Source organism: Zonotrichia albicollis, chromosome 18 (assembly GCF_047830755.1).
Source record: "Zonotrichia albicollis isolate bZonAlb1 chromosome 18, bZonAlb1.hap1, whole genome shotgun sequence".
NCBI lineage: Eukaryota > Metazoa > Chordata > Aves > Passeriformes > Passerellidae > Zonotrichia > Zonotrichia albicollis.
Window position 1 is genome coordinate 3564093 of NC_133836.1, and position 16611 is coordinate 3580703.

The 16611-nt window shown below is 44.3% G+C and overlaps 1 protein-coding gene across 2 annotated transcripts in view; it reads left to right on the plus strand.

Annotated features, from left to right (window-relative positions):
• Positions 1 to 16611, plus strand: part of MAPKAPK5 (MAPK activated protein kinase 5) — a 23917-nt gene continuing 7306 nt past the window's right edge. Inside the window, exons 1-9 of one of the 2 annotated variants that reach the window (XM_074554648.1) lie at positions 1 to 438; positions 2897 to 2970; positions 4584 to 4659; positions 6051 to 6148; positions 7714 to 7822; positions 10051 to 10140; positions 10761 to 10856; positions 11815 to 11895; positions 15146 to 15333. In XM_074554648.1, the coding sequence (XP_074410749.1) occupies positions 403 to 438; positions 2897 to 2970; positions 4584 to 4659; positions 6051 to 6148; positions 7714 to 7822; positions 10051 to 10140; positions 10761 to 10856; positions 11815 to 11895; positions 15146 to 15333 (848 nt within the window). In that variant the 5' untranslated portion in view covers positions 1 to 402. The remainder of the gene's footprint in view (positions 439 to 2896; positions 2971 to 4583; positions 4660 to 6050; positions 6149 to 7713; positions 7823 to 10050; positions 10141 to 10760; positions 10857 to 11814; positions 11896 to 15145; positions 15334 to 16611) is intronic. The other variant, XM_074554649.1, reaches the window with a different exon arrangement.

Genomic DNA, 16611 nt, shown 5'->3' on the forward strand with positions numbered 1-16611 from the left:
AGCCCCGCGCGGTCTTTCCCGTTGCCGTCGCGCTTTTAGAGCTGCCCGCAGCCGCCTGCAAACCGCTCCAGCGCCGTGGCGGCGGCTCCCAAAACCCCGCGGCGGGCGCGGGGCGGGCGCGGCCATCCCGCTTCATCCTCCCGTACCACCCTTAGCATCACCAGTGCTGCCGCGGCGGCCCGCGCAGTCCGGCGGGGCTGCCCGGCGGGGGCTCCGGCGATGTCCGGCTCCCGGGCGGCTCCTCCCGGTTGAGCGGCGGCTCCGCGCGGGCCCCGCGCCCTCCCCGCGCCGCACCCGCGGCCCGCCCGGCCGGGCATGAGGCGGAGCGGCGGCGGCACAAAGGCTCCAGCGGGGCTGCGCCTTGCCTGAGGCGGCGCAGGGCCCGCCGCGCCCCGCGGGGCGATGGCGCACGATCACGACATGGAGCGGACGATCAAGGTTGGCGGCGGGGCGGATTTCGGGGCGCTTCGTCCCGGGGGGGTTCGCTCGGGATCCCGCACAGCGAGGAGCTGAAGTTTGTGGTTGTTTGTGTTTTGGGGAGCGGAGGGATTGGTGCTCGCCGGCCGCGAGTTGCGGTGTTCCCTCATTAATTAGCGCTGCTGGTTAATGAGGGGCTCATTATTATGTTAATGAGCGCCGCGCTCGTTCCGCCCTTCTGGACGCGGGGTTGGTCCCGATCTGTCCCGGCTCCAGTTCCCTTTACCCAACGGAGCTGATCCCAACTCGGATGTGAAGTTTTTTGGGTTTTTTATTTTCTCCTTATCCTGAGGGTTCTGCCCAACGTCCCCATGGCACAATTCCAAATTCCTTTTGTCCAAATCCTCCTTCCCCGGCTTTGTTCCCCTTTCCCGGATTAATATTCATAAAACACAAAATAATGTCTCTAAAGCACAAAATTCATGTCCATAAATTATCTGATTTCAATATCCCACAAGTTTCTCTAAGCTCCTCCTGAAAACCCCAAATTCCTCTGATCCTCTGCGATTTCTGCCCCTTCTTTCTAAACCCTATATAAATTAAACTTGTATCATTTAATACTTTAATAATCTTTAGTACTTTATAAGTACTCATTATTTTATATTTTATACAGTTTATTTTTGCTTTATTTAGCTCAGGTTTGGTTGTTCTGGGATTTAGGAGAGGATTTATTTCCAGATTTGGGGATTGAGGAGCAGGAGCTGGAATTCTCCAGGATGGGATTTTTCTCTTATTCCATCCAGTTTATCCCAGCAGCATCCTGGACTCCCAAAACTCCAAATTTCCAACCTTTTTACCATCAATATCTGTAAAAATTAAGTTTTTAAATGGTTTAAAATAGGTTTGTAAATGCTTTTAAAACATGACAGAAGGCTTACACAATGTGCATCTGAAAGCAAACCTTGAAATTAAAAATTCTGGCTTAGAAATGCCATGGAACAGGACAAGTGTTGAGAAATTTAAATAAATTTCAGGTCAGAAATTCAGAAATAAATTTAAGGACAGCCTTGCAAAAAAACCCTAAGTACTTTATTAAAATAAGTTAAAATAACTAAAATTACTTAAATTATTAAAATAAATTACTCCACAGGATTATTTACATTGTACATTATTTACATGATATTTTTGGAATTCTGTTTTTCCTTTGGGAGTTCTGCTTGTCCTTGGAGAATTCTGGTTCTCCCTTGATAATTCTGCTTTTCCTTTTGGGAATTCTGCTCCTCCTGTGGGAAATCAGATTTTCCTTTTGGGATTCTGCTTTTCCCCTGAAAATTCGGCTTTTCCTTTTGGAATTTTGCTTTTTTCTTTGGGAATTCTGCTTTGCCTTTGGGAATTCTACTTTTGAAATTCTCATTTTCCCCTGAGAATTCTCCTTTGGGAATTCTGCTTCTCCTATGGGGATTTTTGCTTTTCCTTTGGGAATTTTGCTTTTTTCTTTGGGAATTTTGCTTTTCCCAATGGAATTCTGCTTTTCCCCTGGGAATTCTGCTTCTCCTTTTGGAATTCAGCTTTTCCTCTGGAAATTCTGCTTTTCCTTTGGGGATTCTGCTTTTCCTTTGGGGATTCTGCTTTTGAAAATTCTCATTTTCCCCTGAGAATTCTCCTCCTCCTTTGGGAATTCTGGTTTTCCTTTTGTAATTTTGCTTCTCCTTTTGTAATTCTGCTTTTTCTTTTGGGAATTCTCCTTCTCCTTTGAGAATTCTGCTTTCCCCCTGAAAATTCTGCTTCTCTTGTGGGAATTCTCCTTTCCCCATGGAATTCTGTTTTACCTTTGAAATTCTGTTTTTCCAGAATTCTCAGCATCCCATCCTTCTGGAGTAATTCCCAAATTCTTGGCTCTGTGAAACTTTGCTGGAATTCTGGATATTTCCCATCATTATCCCACTGAAAATTCAGGTTATCCATCAAAAGTTTCAGATTCCTGGAATTTTGGATATTCCAGGAATTCCATCCCCACGAAATCCAGCTTGAAACACTTGGATGTTTTTAAACACATTGGTGCTTTTCAAGCATTTTCAGCTGTTTGGGATCAAAATTATGGAATTTTTAAGGTTGGAAAAAAATGAACATGCTGGGAATTCCTGGTGCTGAGGTTGGAGCTGCCATTCCTGAGCTGGATTTTTTGGTGTAATTTGTATTTCTTGACCATTAATTATTCATTTTACCTCTGCTTGGGGATGAAGGTTGGCATCCAAATTTTAAAAAGTGCAGCATATAAAAATTAATTTTATATTTATATTCCATTTATATCGTCATATTTATAAATATATTTTATATTTATATTTAATTTTCCTCAGGAAAGCAAACTCCCCACCAGGCACTTTTACACTCAGATTTGCTGAGTTGTTTTTTGGGTTTTTTTTTTTGTAATAATTGTATTTATGATGTATTTCTTGGCTGTGTTTTCCCTCCTGACCAGGAAACCTCAATTTTAGAGGAATACAACATCAACTGGACTCAGAAGCTGGGAGCTGGCATCAGTGGGCCTGTCAGGTAAGGAAGGAGTTATTTTAAAAAATGAGTATTTGATTAAAAATGCTGATGGGATTCATGGAAAATTCAAACCAACAGATTCCTGTGCCCCATGGGGGTTGTGCAGGAGGGATTTTGTATTTTTGGGGGGAATTTGGGGAGGAAAAATTATTTTTCTTTTTCTGTTGCACTGGATTCTTTGCACTGAAAATTCTCCTTGATTGTTCCCTTCAGTTCCCACAATCCAGGAGCAGGAATTGGGTGTGAAATAATGAAAATAGAAATTTCTCCTGAGTTCCTTTTCTCTGCTTTCCTGGTTATTTTTCCATTTTTTCCTCTCCCTTTGCATCCCAGCCCTGCTCCTCATGGATTTTTAACCCCTGGATGATTTTTGGGAAGGAAAACACTTTTCCATCAAAATCTCTTCCCTCAGAAAAAATCCTCCCAAGGATTCTTTGCACTGAAAATTCTCCTTGATCCTTCCCTTTCCCTTCAGTTCCCACATTCCAGGAGCAGGAGTTGGTTTGAAATAATGAAAATAGAAATTTCTCTTGATCTTCCTTTCTCTGCTTTCCCAGTTATTTTTCCATCTTTTCCTCTCCTTTGCATCCCAGCCCTGTTCCTCATGGATTTTTAACCCCTGGATGATTTTTGGGAAGGAAAACACTTTTCCATCAAAACCTCTCCCCTCAGAAAAAATCCTCCCAAGGATTCTTTGCACTGAAAATTCTCCTTGATTGTTCCCTTCAGTTCCCACATTCCAGGAGCAGGAATTGGGTGTGAAATAATGAAAATAGAAATTCCTCCAGAGCCCCCCTCCCTTTGCCCCTGCCCTACTTTCCCACTTTTTCCATCTTTTTTTCCATCTGTTTTTCCATATTTTCCTCTCCCTTTGCATCCCAGCCCTGCTCCTCATGGATTTCTCACCCCTGGATGATTTTTGGGAAGGAAAACACTTTTCCATCAAAACCTCTCCCCTCAGAAGAAATCCTCCCAAGAATTCTTTGCACTGAAAATTCTCCTTCCCTTTCCCTTCAGTTCCCACATTCCAGGAGCAGGAATTGGGTGTGAAATAATGAAAATAGAAATTTCTCCTCATCCTCCCTTCTCTGCTTTCCCGGTTATTTTTCCATATTTTCCTCTCCCTTTGCATCCCAGCCTTGCTCCTCATGGATTTCTCATCCCTGGATGGTTTTTGGGAAGGAAAACACATTTCCAGCAAAGCCTTTCCTTCAGAAAATGGGAATTTTGGGCTGCAAAACCTCTGTGTGCAGCTCCCTTTGTCTTTCCCATCATTTATATCCCTGTCTGGGTTCTCCTCATCCTTTTTGGGTTGTTTTATTAAAACATTCATTTTGTCCTTTGGCTGCCTCTTCAAACCATGGGTCCTTTCCTCAGTTGTTAAATGAGAGAGGAGAAAAAGAGAAAAAATTCAGCCAAAATGAGGATTTCCTTCCCAAACCACTTGATCTATCCCAAATATTTCATTTTTTCCAGCATCCCTGGGGGTGTTTGGGTGTGCTTTGGGTTATTTCCATCCCAAATCTCTTTTATTTTATTTTTATTTTATTTATCCATGTCTCTTTTTGAACCTCCTTGACTGACTGAATGATTTTTTGTTGCTGTCATCCCAGAGTCTGCATGAAAAAATCCTCCCAGGAACGTTTTGCACTGAAAATCCTCCTCGATCGTCCAAAAGCTCGAAATGAGGTACAGTTCCTGCTTTTCTCTCCTAAAAAAAAAAATTCAATTTTTGAAAGTTTTGAGGATGTTTTAAACAGCAAAACCTCACCACCAAACCCCCATGTGCTGGGGGGGTTTATTTTTAATTATTTGGGGTCTTTAATTAATTCAAGCTGGGAATGGAATAGAACCAGTTGGAGAGGGAATTTTGAATTTTTTTTTGCCACTGGTCCAAGAATGCTTCAGGTTGTTCTGGAAATGGAATTTTCAGGACCTAAAGCAGCTCCTGACACAGGGGAATGATGAGCACTGGGGGGAATTTAAAGAAGGATTTATTGGCCTTGAGGTTTGAGCAACTTCATTTCTTATTATGGAGCAAATTCTCCTTTTAAAATTCCCATAAAAATCATCTGTGCCCAAAAATCACCAAGGTTTGGTTTGATTGAACAGCCCAGGGAGTTTTAAAGTGGGGTTTGTTCATTCCAGATGATGGAATTTTGGGATTTGTTCATTCCACACGATGGAATTTTGGGATTTATTCACTCCACACGATGGAATTTTGGGGTTTGTTCATTCCAGATGATGGAATTTTGGGATTTATTCATTCCACACGATGGAATTTGGGATTTATTCATTCCACATGATGAAATTTAGGAGTTTGTTTATTCCAGATGATGGAATTTTGGGGTTTGTTCACATGATGGAATTTTGGGGTTTGTTCCTTCCACATGATGGAATTTTAGGATTTATTCATTCCACACGATGGAATTTTGGGGTTTGTTCATTCCACATGATGCAATTTTGGGGTTTGTTCATTCCACATGATGGAATTTTGGGGTTTGTTCACATGATGGAATTTTGGGGTTTGTTTATTCCACACAATGGAATTTTGGGGTTTGTTCATTCCAGATGATGGAATTTTGGGATTTATTCACTCCACATGATGGAATTTTGGAGTTTGTTCATTCCACATGATGGAATTTGGGGTTTGTTCACTCCACATGATGGAATTTTGGAGTTTTTTCATTCCAGATGATGAAATTTTGGAGTTTGTTCATTCCAGATGATGGAATTTTGGAGTTTTTTCATTCCAGATGATGCAAGTTTGGGGTTTGTTCATTCCAGATGATGAAATTCAGGAGTTTTTTCATTCCAGATGATGGAATTTTGGGATTTATTCACTCCACATGATGGAATTTTGGGGTTTGTTCACATGATGGAATTTTGGGATTTATTCATTCATTTTCACTTCCATTAAAACACTACATTACTCTTAAAGCTGATTCTGTCTAAATTTCTGCACAACCCTCCAAAACTGAGCTTTTCTGTGTGGGATCCCCCAATCTTTCCCAGATTTGGGGTGTTTTTACCTCAGAGCTGTCCCTGTGTGCAGTAACAGCCCTTCCCTTCTCTTCCAGGTACGGCTGCACATGATGTGTGCAACACACCCCAACATTGTCCAAATAATTGAAGTTTATGCCAATAGTGTGCAGTTCCCACATGAATCCAGCCCCAGGTAAGGCTGCACAGGGGGATTCACTCCCACAGCTTCTTTTCCATGTTTAGCCCAAGGTATAGTGGAGTTTGCTTTGCTTTGCTTTTTAATCACAAAATTATTATTATTATTATTATTTCAAAGGGGGTCCCAGGTGTAATAATTATCCTGCAGACCAAGCAGCTCTTGTTTTGTTTTGTTATGTTTTTTTTTTCCCTGACTTTTGTGTGTTTAAATTATTTTGCCTCCTTTAATTCCCTGTGTTGAATGCATCTCCATTTTTTTAGGTTTTCCATTGATTGTGTGAAAGAGTTGTTTCTAAAAAGATGAAATTCAGCCCTGAAAACTCTCAAATGCATTGTCCTGCTTAAAATGAACACACAGGAAAACATGGAGCAGAGTGATATTTTTTTTTTTTTGTGCATAAAAATATTGTCTTCTGATGGGATCTTAGTGGAGAAAATCACCAGAGCTGGGAGAATGAAAGAGCTGAGAGCTGTGCTAGGCTCTGGTGTAGCTGATTTTGCTGTGTGGTGGGAAATGGGATTTAATTCCTTGAGGATCTGGCAGCCCTGATCTCCACCTTCTGATTTTTTATCCTTCATATTGAGGGCAGGAAAGCTGGAAATTGAAATATTGGGGAATTCAGACTCAAAACCATCCAGGGGCTGTGTAAATCCTTGAGGGCAGAGTGTTCACATGGAGCTGGAGCTGGATGTGGGAGCCCAGCAGGAGGAGCAAACTGGAGATTCCAGAAAATCCTGAGGGTTTTAAACTCACCAAAACAGCCCTGAAAGCAGTGTTTATGTGAAATGTGCATTCTTAGCTATTCCATTCTTTTGTAAAGCTGGAAATTAAAATATTAGGGAATTCAGACTCAAAACCATCCAGGGGCTGTGTAAATCCTTGAGGGCAGAGTGTTCACATGGAGCTGGAGCTGGATGTGGGAGCCCAGCAGGAGGAGCAAACTGAAGATTCCAGAAAATCCTGAGGGTTTTAGACTGGAAAATTGCAGCAAAATTTTAGCAGCAAAATTGCCCCAAAAAAGCTGGAAATTAAAATAATGGGGAATTCAGACTCAAAACCATCCAGGGGCTGTGTAAATCCCTGAGGGCAGAGTGTCCACATGGCTTCCTGGATGGATCCATGGCCAATTTGTTCCAGTTGGATGTGGGAGCCCAACAGGAGGAGCAAACTGGGAAATTTTGAGATTCCAGAAAAATCCTGAAGGTTTTAAACTCACCAAAACAGCCCCAAAAGCAGTGTTTGTGTGAAATGTGCATTCTTAGCTTAGCTATTCTTCTTTTGTAAAGCTGTAAATTAAAATAATGGGGGATCCAGACTCAAAACCATCCAGGGGCTGTGTAAATCCTTGAGGGCAGAGTGTTCCCATGGAGCTGGAGCTGGATGTGGGAGCCCAGCAGGAGGAGCAAACTGGAGATTCCAGAAAATCCTGAGGGTTTAAAACTCACCAAAACAGCCCCAAAAGCAGTGTTTTTGTGTGAAATATGCATTCTTAGCTTAGCAATTCTGTTCTTTTGGATGATTTTTTTTTTAATGTAACAACATGAAATGCTTTTGAACAGGGCTCGGCTGCTAATTGTAATGGAGATGATGGAAGGGGGAGAGCTCTTCCACAGAATCAGCCAGCACCGGCACTTTACTGAGAAGCAAGCGAGCCAAGTAACAAAGCAGGCAAGTCACCCCCTGTCCCACAAATCCACCACGCTCTGGCTAAAGTAGGGACAATTCCTGGGGCTGGGAGGGTGGGGAAAAAGGATGAATTTCAAAGATTTCCTCCGTTGTGATCCGATGATCATTGCCTGCTTTGTTATAAGTGACAATGCCCAAGGTTTGTTAGGAATTAAAGGATTGAAGGTGTGGGCTTGTTCTCTGGGTGTGCTGTGCTTAACTTTGCTTTTCCACAGCTGCTCCAGAGAAGGCTTGCAAGAGGATTTTGTCATTTTTCTTGTGCTAAAAGTGTTGCCTCCAGCAGGACTCGTGAGCTCTGGAGCCTCCCTTGGCATTTCTCTCCTCTGGGCCAGGGGTTTTCAGGCTGGGTTCTGGGCTTGGGCTGTGGAATTCCTGCAAGATCCCAAGGAATGTGTCTGTTTGTCCTGATTTTGTGTCTGTTTGTTCCTTCACCTTTTCTCTCCCAGCTCACTCCTGGATGATTTTATAACCTCCCCTGGTGCTTTCTGCAGGGGGTTTTGGTGTCCAGCAGGATTTTTGTTGCTGGTTCTGGGACTCTCAGAAGGATCTCTGTGGAATTCAGTGCTGGCATTCCCAGTTCCTCTCAGAATATCTGAACTTGGGGCAAAAAAAAATTGTGTTACTTTTGTGCTTTGACTTGTTTCTAATGAAATTCTAATTGTGCTGGTACTTTTTGGTCTCATCCAACAAAGAAATGAGGTGGAAATACAGAATTATTCTTGACAGTTTGTTTGAAATTGTTTAGCCTGTTTGATTCTGACATGGTGGGGAAAACTTATAAAACTTTACCAGAAACCAAGACTTTGGTTTGAATTCTGTGGGTTATTCATGTCTCAAGTAACCCTTTGCTTTAATGTTCATAGAAATGAAGTTTGAAATGTGAAATTCTTTTCTCTGGTGCTTCTTTATCCTTGTCTTGTACCCAGGAATGGTTCAAGCTTTTCACAGCATTTGAGAAAATGCCTCATTTTCTCTGGGAAATGCCTCATTCCCAGAGAAAATGCCTCATTTTCTCTGGGAATGTGTTTGTATTTATTGCTGGGCTGAGTTAGCAGTGAAGTTCTCTTGTGACAGTAACTTGGAGGTTTTTAAGGGCTCTAAACTTGGGTAGGATCCTACAGATATTTCCAAATAAGGGTTGTGAGCCCTGTGCTTCACTTCTGTCTCAGGAATGCTGATTAAATATTTATATTTGACTTTTCCTTGAAATGAATTGCACTTGGAAATGTGCAGTCCCTGCAGCTTTTCCTGCCTGGGTTGCAGGTTCCCAAAGCATCCTTGAAACAATCCAGGGATGGATTTCTGTGGGATATTGAAGGGCAGGCAGCACCATCCAGAATGAGAGACTCAAACTGCCTGAGGGCTGGAGCTGCAGATTCCCTGGAATCCTGAACCCAGAGCTCCCTGGAGCCCTGGCACAGCAGGGAAGGGGCACTGGCACCTCCTCAGTGCCTTCAGTTCCCAAAATGAGGAGGTTGGGAAGCCCAGGCCAGTCTGGATTTTGTTTTCTGTGGGATTCATGTCCCAGCTGGGTCAGGCTTGTCCTAAAGGAGAACTCCAAATATTTGGGGTTGGATTTTATTTTCTGTGGGATTCATGTTCCAGCAGGGTCAGGCTTGTCACTAAAGGAGAACCCCAAATATTTGGGGTTGGATTTTATTTTCTGTGGGATTCATGTTCCAGCAGGGTCAGGCTTGTCACTAAAGGAGAACTCCAAATACTTGGGGTTGGATTTTATTTTCTGTGGGATTCATGTCCCAGCTGGGTCATGTCCTAAAGGAGAACTCCACTTCAAATATTTGGGGTTGGATTTTGCTTTCTGTGAGATTCATGTCCCAGCAGGGTCAGGCTTGTCCTAAAGGAGAACTCCAAATATTTGGGGTTGGATTTTATTTTCTGTGGGATTCATGTCCCTGCTGGGTCAGGCTTGTCACTAAAGGAGAACCCCAAATATTTGGGGTTGGATTTTATTTTCTGTGGGATTCATGTCCCAGCTGGGTCATGTCCTAAAGGAGAACTCCACTTCATATATTTGGGGTTGGATTTTGTTTCCTGTGGGATTCATGTCCCAGCTGGGTCAGGCTTGTCACTAAAGGAGAACTCCACGTCAAATATTTGGGGTTGGAACTGTGCTTTGTAAAGCTGAAATAAATGTCCAGGCTGCAGGAGGAGGTTGGTGATTGTAGCTGATTTTTTGTGCCCTTTTCCAGATAGCTTTGGCTTTGCAGCATTGCCACTCACTAAACATTGCACACAGAGACCTCAAGCCTGAGAATCTCCTCTTCAAGGATAACTCTCTGGTAAGATCAACATTTGCAAATCTTTTGCTGCTGAATTCTGTGAAGTGGCTCAAGGGTGAATCTCAAGGGTGATGGTGAAATGACACGAATGTTTTGGTGACAAAATTGAAATTAAAAATTCAGTTGGAAAAAAAATTTTAATGGAATTGAATTTTCAGTTGAAAATTTCAGTTTAATAACCTGGATGGACTTGGTGCTTTCCCACCCCCTGATCTCCTTGCAGAGCAGTGAGTCCCTGCTGCTGCTGTTAAACAGAGTCAGGTTCTCCACATGAACACAATCCAGCTCTGCCCCTCATCAGGATGTTCTGACCCTCTGTTCTGACCCTCTGCACAGAGGTCTTTGGTAGATCCAAACAATTCTTGGTGACCAGCCTGGATATGCAGGGATCCCCCTACAAGGGCCTCAGTGCTTTCCCAATCCCTGAGGGAGCCCAGAGCACCCAGAAAAGCAAAACCTTGGTTTGAAAGGTCAATTTGTGACCTTTCAGCTGCCTGGGGGAGTGTGAGGGGATAAACACAGTGTGTGGAAAAGGTGAGGTGAGGATAGGGGGAGAGTTCTGTGTTAGAAAAGCTGATTTAATGAGATTTATCTAATAAAGCCTCTTCTCCTTGTTTCAGGATGCACCTGTTAAATTGTGTGACTTTGGGTTTGCCAAAGTTGACCAAGGTGACTTGATGACACCCCAGTTCACTCCCTATTATGTAGCACCTCAGGTAAGAACCAGCTCCTGCTCTGGGCTAAAGGGGGATCATTTATTGCCTGAACCTCCATATCCACATCATTTAACCCCTTTGCTGTCCTGGAAGGGCTCTGGGTGCAGGAATCTTCCAGAAATCCCTCCACCCTGAGCTGGAGTACCACAGGGATTTGTTGATAAAGCAAATTTCCCAGATTGCTCAGCACTGATGGTGATAATTTGCCTTTAGCTGTATTAAAGCAGCTGCTTTGGAGAAATCCCTGCTTTGCCATTCTCCTTCCAGCTGAAGCTCATTCAGGATTCCATTGAAAAGGACTTGGTTGGAAGGAAAAGGTCCTGAAAAGGTTGCTCAGAAAGGGCAGTGGCAACTTGGGCACCTTGGCTGGCCCCTGTGTAATTAAACACAACCTGTAATTACACACAGGCTGCTCTTTGTAGTGCTTTCCTCCCTCTCTCCTGTCCTTTGTGTTGGATCCTGGAGAAAATGAAAATGATGGAGATTTAATTGCAGTGCTGGGCTGCCTTTAATCACTGGGAAAGGCAATTCAGAGATCAGAGCATGCCCTGAAAATTCATCAGATTCCTTCCCAAACCCTGCAGCCCAAAGCCACGTTTGGTGGGATCTGTGCTGGGAGAGGCACAAAGGGACAGCTCTGAGCTGGGCTCACCCTCCAGACACACCTCAGGTTCTGCTTCCGAGCATGGAGGGCTTGGAGGTTCTGAGCAATGTTTAATTCAGGCAGAACTGGAGAGATTTCAGTGCTAAAATATTAAATATGTTAGTGTTTTCCTCATGTAGAAACCTCCAGCTTTTCTCAGGGAGAAAATCTGGACTTTGGTAGTCTTTAGTAGCTGGAATAAGACTTCAGTAGCTGGAATAAATTTCCTGAATGGAAAATCATCAGGAATCTTTGCTGGTTGTGTTGCCTGTTCAGAAATGGATTTTTCTTTGTTTTTATTTCCCCTCTCACCAGGTATTGGAGGCACAAAGAAGACATCAGAAGGAAAAGTCTGGTATTATCCCCACCTCTCCAACCCCTTACACCTACAACAAGGTGAGCTGGGAAACATCTTCAAAAATCTTCCCCACCCCTCTGGTGCTTCTGATAGAGCAAATAATGAAATGCACATTTAGTGCAAACTTAATTAATGATTCTGTAATGAAGGGGGGGTAAATACACAAATATGAACAAGATTTTGGAGAGTGGAAGGACTCAGCTGGAGTGAGGCCATGAGGGAAATTCTCTCAGCTCTGTTCAAAGGGAATCTCTTTCCTGCTGCCAGAATTTCTGGATGTGCACAGCATTCCTTGTTCATTAGCTGTGCCAGGAACTGCTCTCTACCTGGATCTTCTGGAAAACAACCAAGAATTTATTGTGGAGCTGCTGGAATCTTGGCAAAATCATGGCAGGAAATGTCCTGAAAGGTCATATAATCTTTTTTTGGGCATTGCAAAATGTTTTCCTCCTTATTATCATCACTGTCTCCTGCTGGCTGAGCAGTGCTTGAACCACTGAGTGTCAATTTTAATTCAGGTTTTTTGGTTTGTGATCCCAGTGTAAGGATCTGTCCTGATTGCAGTTTTAGGGATGGTTGTTTATTTGATACGCAGTGTTAGCATTTAGTAGCCTCACAGAGAAAATTAAATCAATTATTAATTACTCTGCATCACAAATCTGCCTCTCTCCATCCTGCAGAGCCAGGTTGGTGATTGTAGCAGACAATTCTGATTCTCAACTCCTTAGAATGTGCCAGTAGTGTTTGCATATGGATTGTCCATTTGGGATTTCCAAGGTGGGAGGGATTTTCTGTCCATGTTCCATGTGAGGAATTGCTCTGGTGACAGAGCTGCTGAGGGAAGGGCCTTGTCCCCAGGTGTGATTGTGCAAAAGCAGCAGCTGGCACTGACCCAGAATGGGCACTGAGAGCTCCCAGGGGCTCTGTCCTTCCATGGCAGTCTGTCCTTCCATGGCAGTCTGTCCTTCCATGGCTGTCTGTCCTTCCATGGCAGTCTGTCCTTCCATGGCAGTCTGTCCTGTCCCTGGCTGTCTGTCCTGTCCATGGCAGTCTGTCCTTCCATGGCAGTCTGTCCTTCCATGGCAGTCTGTCCTTCCATGGCTGTCTGTCCTTCCATGGCTGTCTGTCCTGTCCATGGCTGTCTGTCCTTCCATGGCTGTCTGTCCTGTCCATGGCTGTCTGTCCTGTCCATGGCTGTCTGTCCTTCCATGGCTGTCTGTCCTTCCATGGCTGTCTGTCCTGTCCATGGCTGTCTGTCCTGTCCATGGCAGTCTGTCCTTCCATGGCAGTCTGTCCTTCCATGGCTGTCTGTCTGTCCTTCCATGGCAGTCTGTCCTGTCCCTGGCTGCCCCCACACACAGCTCTCATTCCATTTCCCTGCTGTTCCTTCCTTGGATTGTTGTTGGATTTTCAGCCTCCCATTGTAAACAAATGGGTTCTTTTATGGGATTGGGGATGGGATTCAGGATTGGGGATGGGATTCAGGATTGGGAGTGGGATTCAGGATTGGGGATGGGATTCAGGATTGGGGTAGGATTCAGGATTGGGGTAGGATTCAGGATTGGGGTGGGATTCAGGATTGGGAGTGGGATGCAGGATTGGGGATGGGATTCAGGACTGGGGATGGGATTCAGGATTGGGGGTGGGATTCAGGATTGGGGGTGGGATTCAGGATTGGGGATGGGATTCAGGATAGGGGTAGGATTCAGGATTGGGGATGGGATTCAGGATTGGGGAATGGATTCAGGATTGGGGATGGGATTCAGGATTGGGATTCAGGATTCAGGATTGGGATTCAGGATTGGGGATGGGATTCAGGATTGGGATTCAGGATTGGGGATGGGATTCAGGATTGGGGATGGGATTCAGGATTGGGGTAGGATTCAGGATTGGGAGTGGGATTCAGGATTGGGAGTGGGATTCAGGATTGGGAGTGGGATTCAGGATTGGGATTCAGGATTGGGATGGGATTCAGGATTGGGATTCAGGATTGGGATTCAGGATTGGGGATGGGATTCAGGAGTGGGATTCAGGATTGGGGATGGGATTCAGGAGTGGGATTCAGGATTGGGGTAGGATTCAGGATTTGGGATGGGATTCAGGATTGGGGATGGGATTCAGGATTGGGGATGGGATTCAGGATTGGGGATGGGATTCAGGATTGGGGATGGGATTGGGGATGGGATTCAGGATTGGGAGTGGGATTGGGGATGGGATTCAGGATTGGGGTAGGATTCAGGATTGGGAGTGGGATTCAGGATTGGGGATGGGATGCAGGATTTTAGGGTAGGATTCAGGATTGGGAGTGGGATTCAGGATTGGGATGGGATTCAGGATTGGGAGTGGGATTCAGGATTGGGATGGGATTCAGGATTGGGATTCAGGATTGGGGATGGGATTCAGGAGTGGGATTCAGGATTGGGGTAGGATTCAGGATTGGGGATGGGATTCAGGATTGGGGATGGGATTCAGGATTGGGGATGGGATTCAGGATTGGGGATGGGATTCAGGATTGGGAGTGGGATTCAGGATTGGGATTCAGGATTGGGGATGGGATTCAGGATTGGGGATGGGATTCAGGATTGGGGATGGGATTCAGGATTGGGGAATGGATTCGGGATTGGGGTAGGATTGGGGTATCCTGAGAGATGGAATAAAGCTCTCACAGCCCTGGCTGTTCCCACACAATTCCCAAGCACCTGGAAGTTGTTCAGCTTGGAGCTGCCTTGTCCCAGCAGCCACATTTATCCACAAATAATAAACTGTGGTGGTCACAGGGCTCCCAGGAAGAGGGAAAAGAGGATCTGACTCCATGTTTCAGAAGGCTGATTTATTATTTTATGATACATTAAAACTATACTAAAAGAATAGAAGAAAGGATTTCATCAAAAGGCAAAGAAAGGGATGATAATAAAATCTCGTGACTCTCAGACAGTCTGAGCCAGCTGAGCTGTGATTAGCCATTAATTAGTAACAACCACATGAGCCAATCCCAGATGCACCTGTTGCATTCCACAGCAGCAGATAATCAATGTTTGCATTTCATTCCTGAGGCCTCTCAGCTTCTCAGAGAAAAAAAATCCTAAGAAAAGGATTTTTCATAAAATCCTTTCTGTGACAATAAACCTCTGACACCTCTGCAGCCCTGGCTGTTCCCAGACAATTCCAAGTACCTGGGAATTGTTCAGCTTGGAGCTGCCTTGTCCCAGCAGCCACGTTTATCACAAAGGTGGATCTGAGCTGGTTCTGTTCCCTTTGGGAATCACACAGAACTGTTTTTGCTTGCAGAGCTGTGACCTGTGGTCCCTGGGGGTGATCATCTACGTGATGCTGTGTGGGTACCCCCCCTTCTACTCCAAGCACCACAGCCGGACGATTCCCAAGGACATGAGGAAAAAGATCATGACAGGAAGCTTCGAGTTCCCAGAGGAGGAGTGGAGCCAGATCTCAGAAATGGCAAAAGACATTGTCAGAAAGTGAGTCCTTGAGGAAACTCTGCTGTTGCTGTGTGCTTTGTTAAGGAATTGGAATGGTTCCATGTTAAGGAAGTGGAAAAGTGCCTTGTCACAGCAGTGAGGGTTGTCTGCAGCTCATCCAGCTGTTATATTCAGCATAAACCAAGTCTGGGAATTTTTAAATTTTTTTTTTCCCTGTCCAAGTGTTTAATGTTGATGTCTCTTTTGTTGGGGTGAATTGTGAATTGAGTCTTCAAGGGGAGTGGGAGCACTGAAGGGTTTCAGGATAACACAGATTTCCTGGGATAACATTTGAATTCCTGTGAAAATCAAGTGCCTTCAATGGGATGTGGTAAATGTGTCCCCTAAAGCCCTGTGCACATCACACAGAGCCTGAAAAGAGTCAGGCAGGAGGATGGAGAGGGAGATGGAGATCTGCCATGAGGTGCCAGCCTCAGATAAGGTTTTGCATGGATGTTTTATTCCAATGCTAATGGAGCCTGTTTGCCATGCAGGGCACATCCCTCAGCTGGGAGTGTTTCAAAGGCTGGGTCTGTTTGGGAGCAGGAACGTGGCACTCATTGGGGCTTGACCTCACTTATTTTTGAAAAAGTGTCAGGGATTACTGCCTTTGCAGCACCAGAGAACAAAAGCAATATAAATAGGGAAAAAAATAAATTGGGGAAGTAATTTAGAAGTGTCACTGGCTCCTGAGATGTACTGTAAATTCTCCAAGGATTCACATTGTTTCAGAGCTGTGCAGGAGAACCCCCAACCTTTCCTTAAATTAACTTTTCTTTATACAAGGTCAGCTCTATTCTCACACAGAAACTCCACAGGAAAAAGATTTCATTGTCTTTTAAAATTCCCATGAAAGTCAATTCTGAGGATGTTGTCCCATGGATCCAGGCTGATTTCTGACCTCAGGCTTGATGAGGGTTTGATAACGGGTTAGGATTTGGGAAATGCATGGAAAAGGAATGCACGTGGCTGCTATCAAAAATGAGATGAACCTGCTTGGCAGCAAGTGGGATTTCTGCTCTCCCCCATGGTGCTGCTGACATTTTGTACAAGTTATTTCCACTTTCTTGGTACATTAAACAATTGTGCTCTATAGCCAAGAAGCTGATGTGGAGCTGTCTGAGGAAGTGTGACAGGCTCATGGAGTCATTCCCATTCCCATTCAGACTTTGGGATGACTTGTCAGCACTCTGTGGGAATTCCTGCTTTTTTTATTTAGTTGTGCTCGTCATGAGAACACACATTTATCTGCAAATCCTCTTTCCAGGCTAGAAAAAA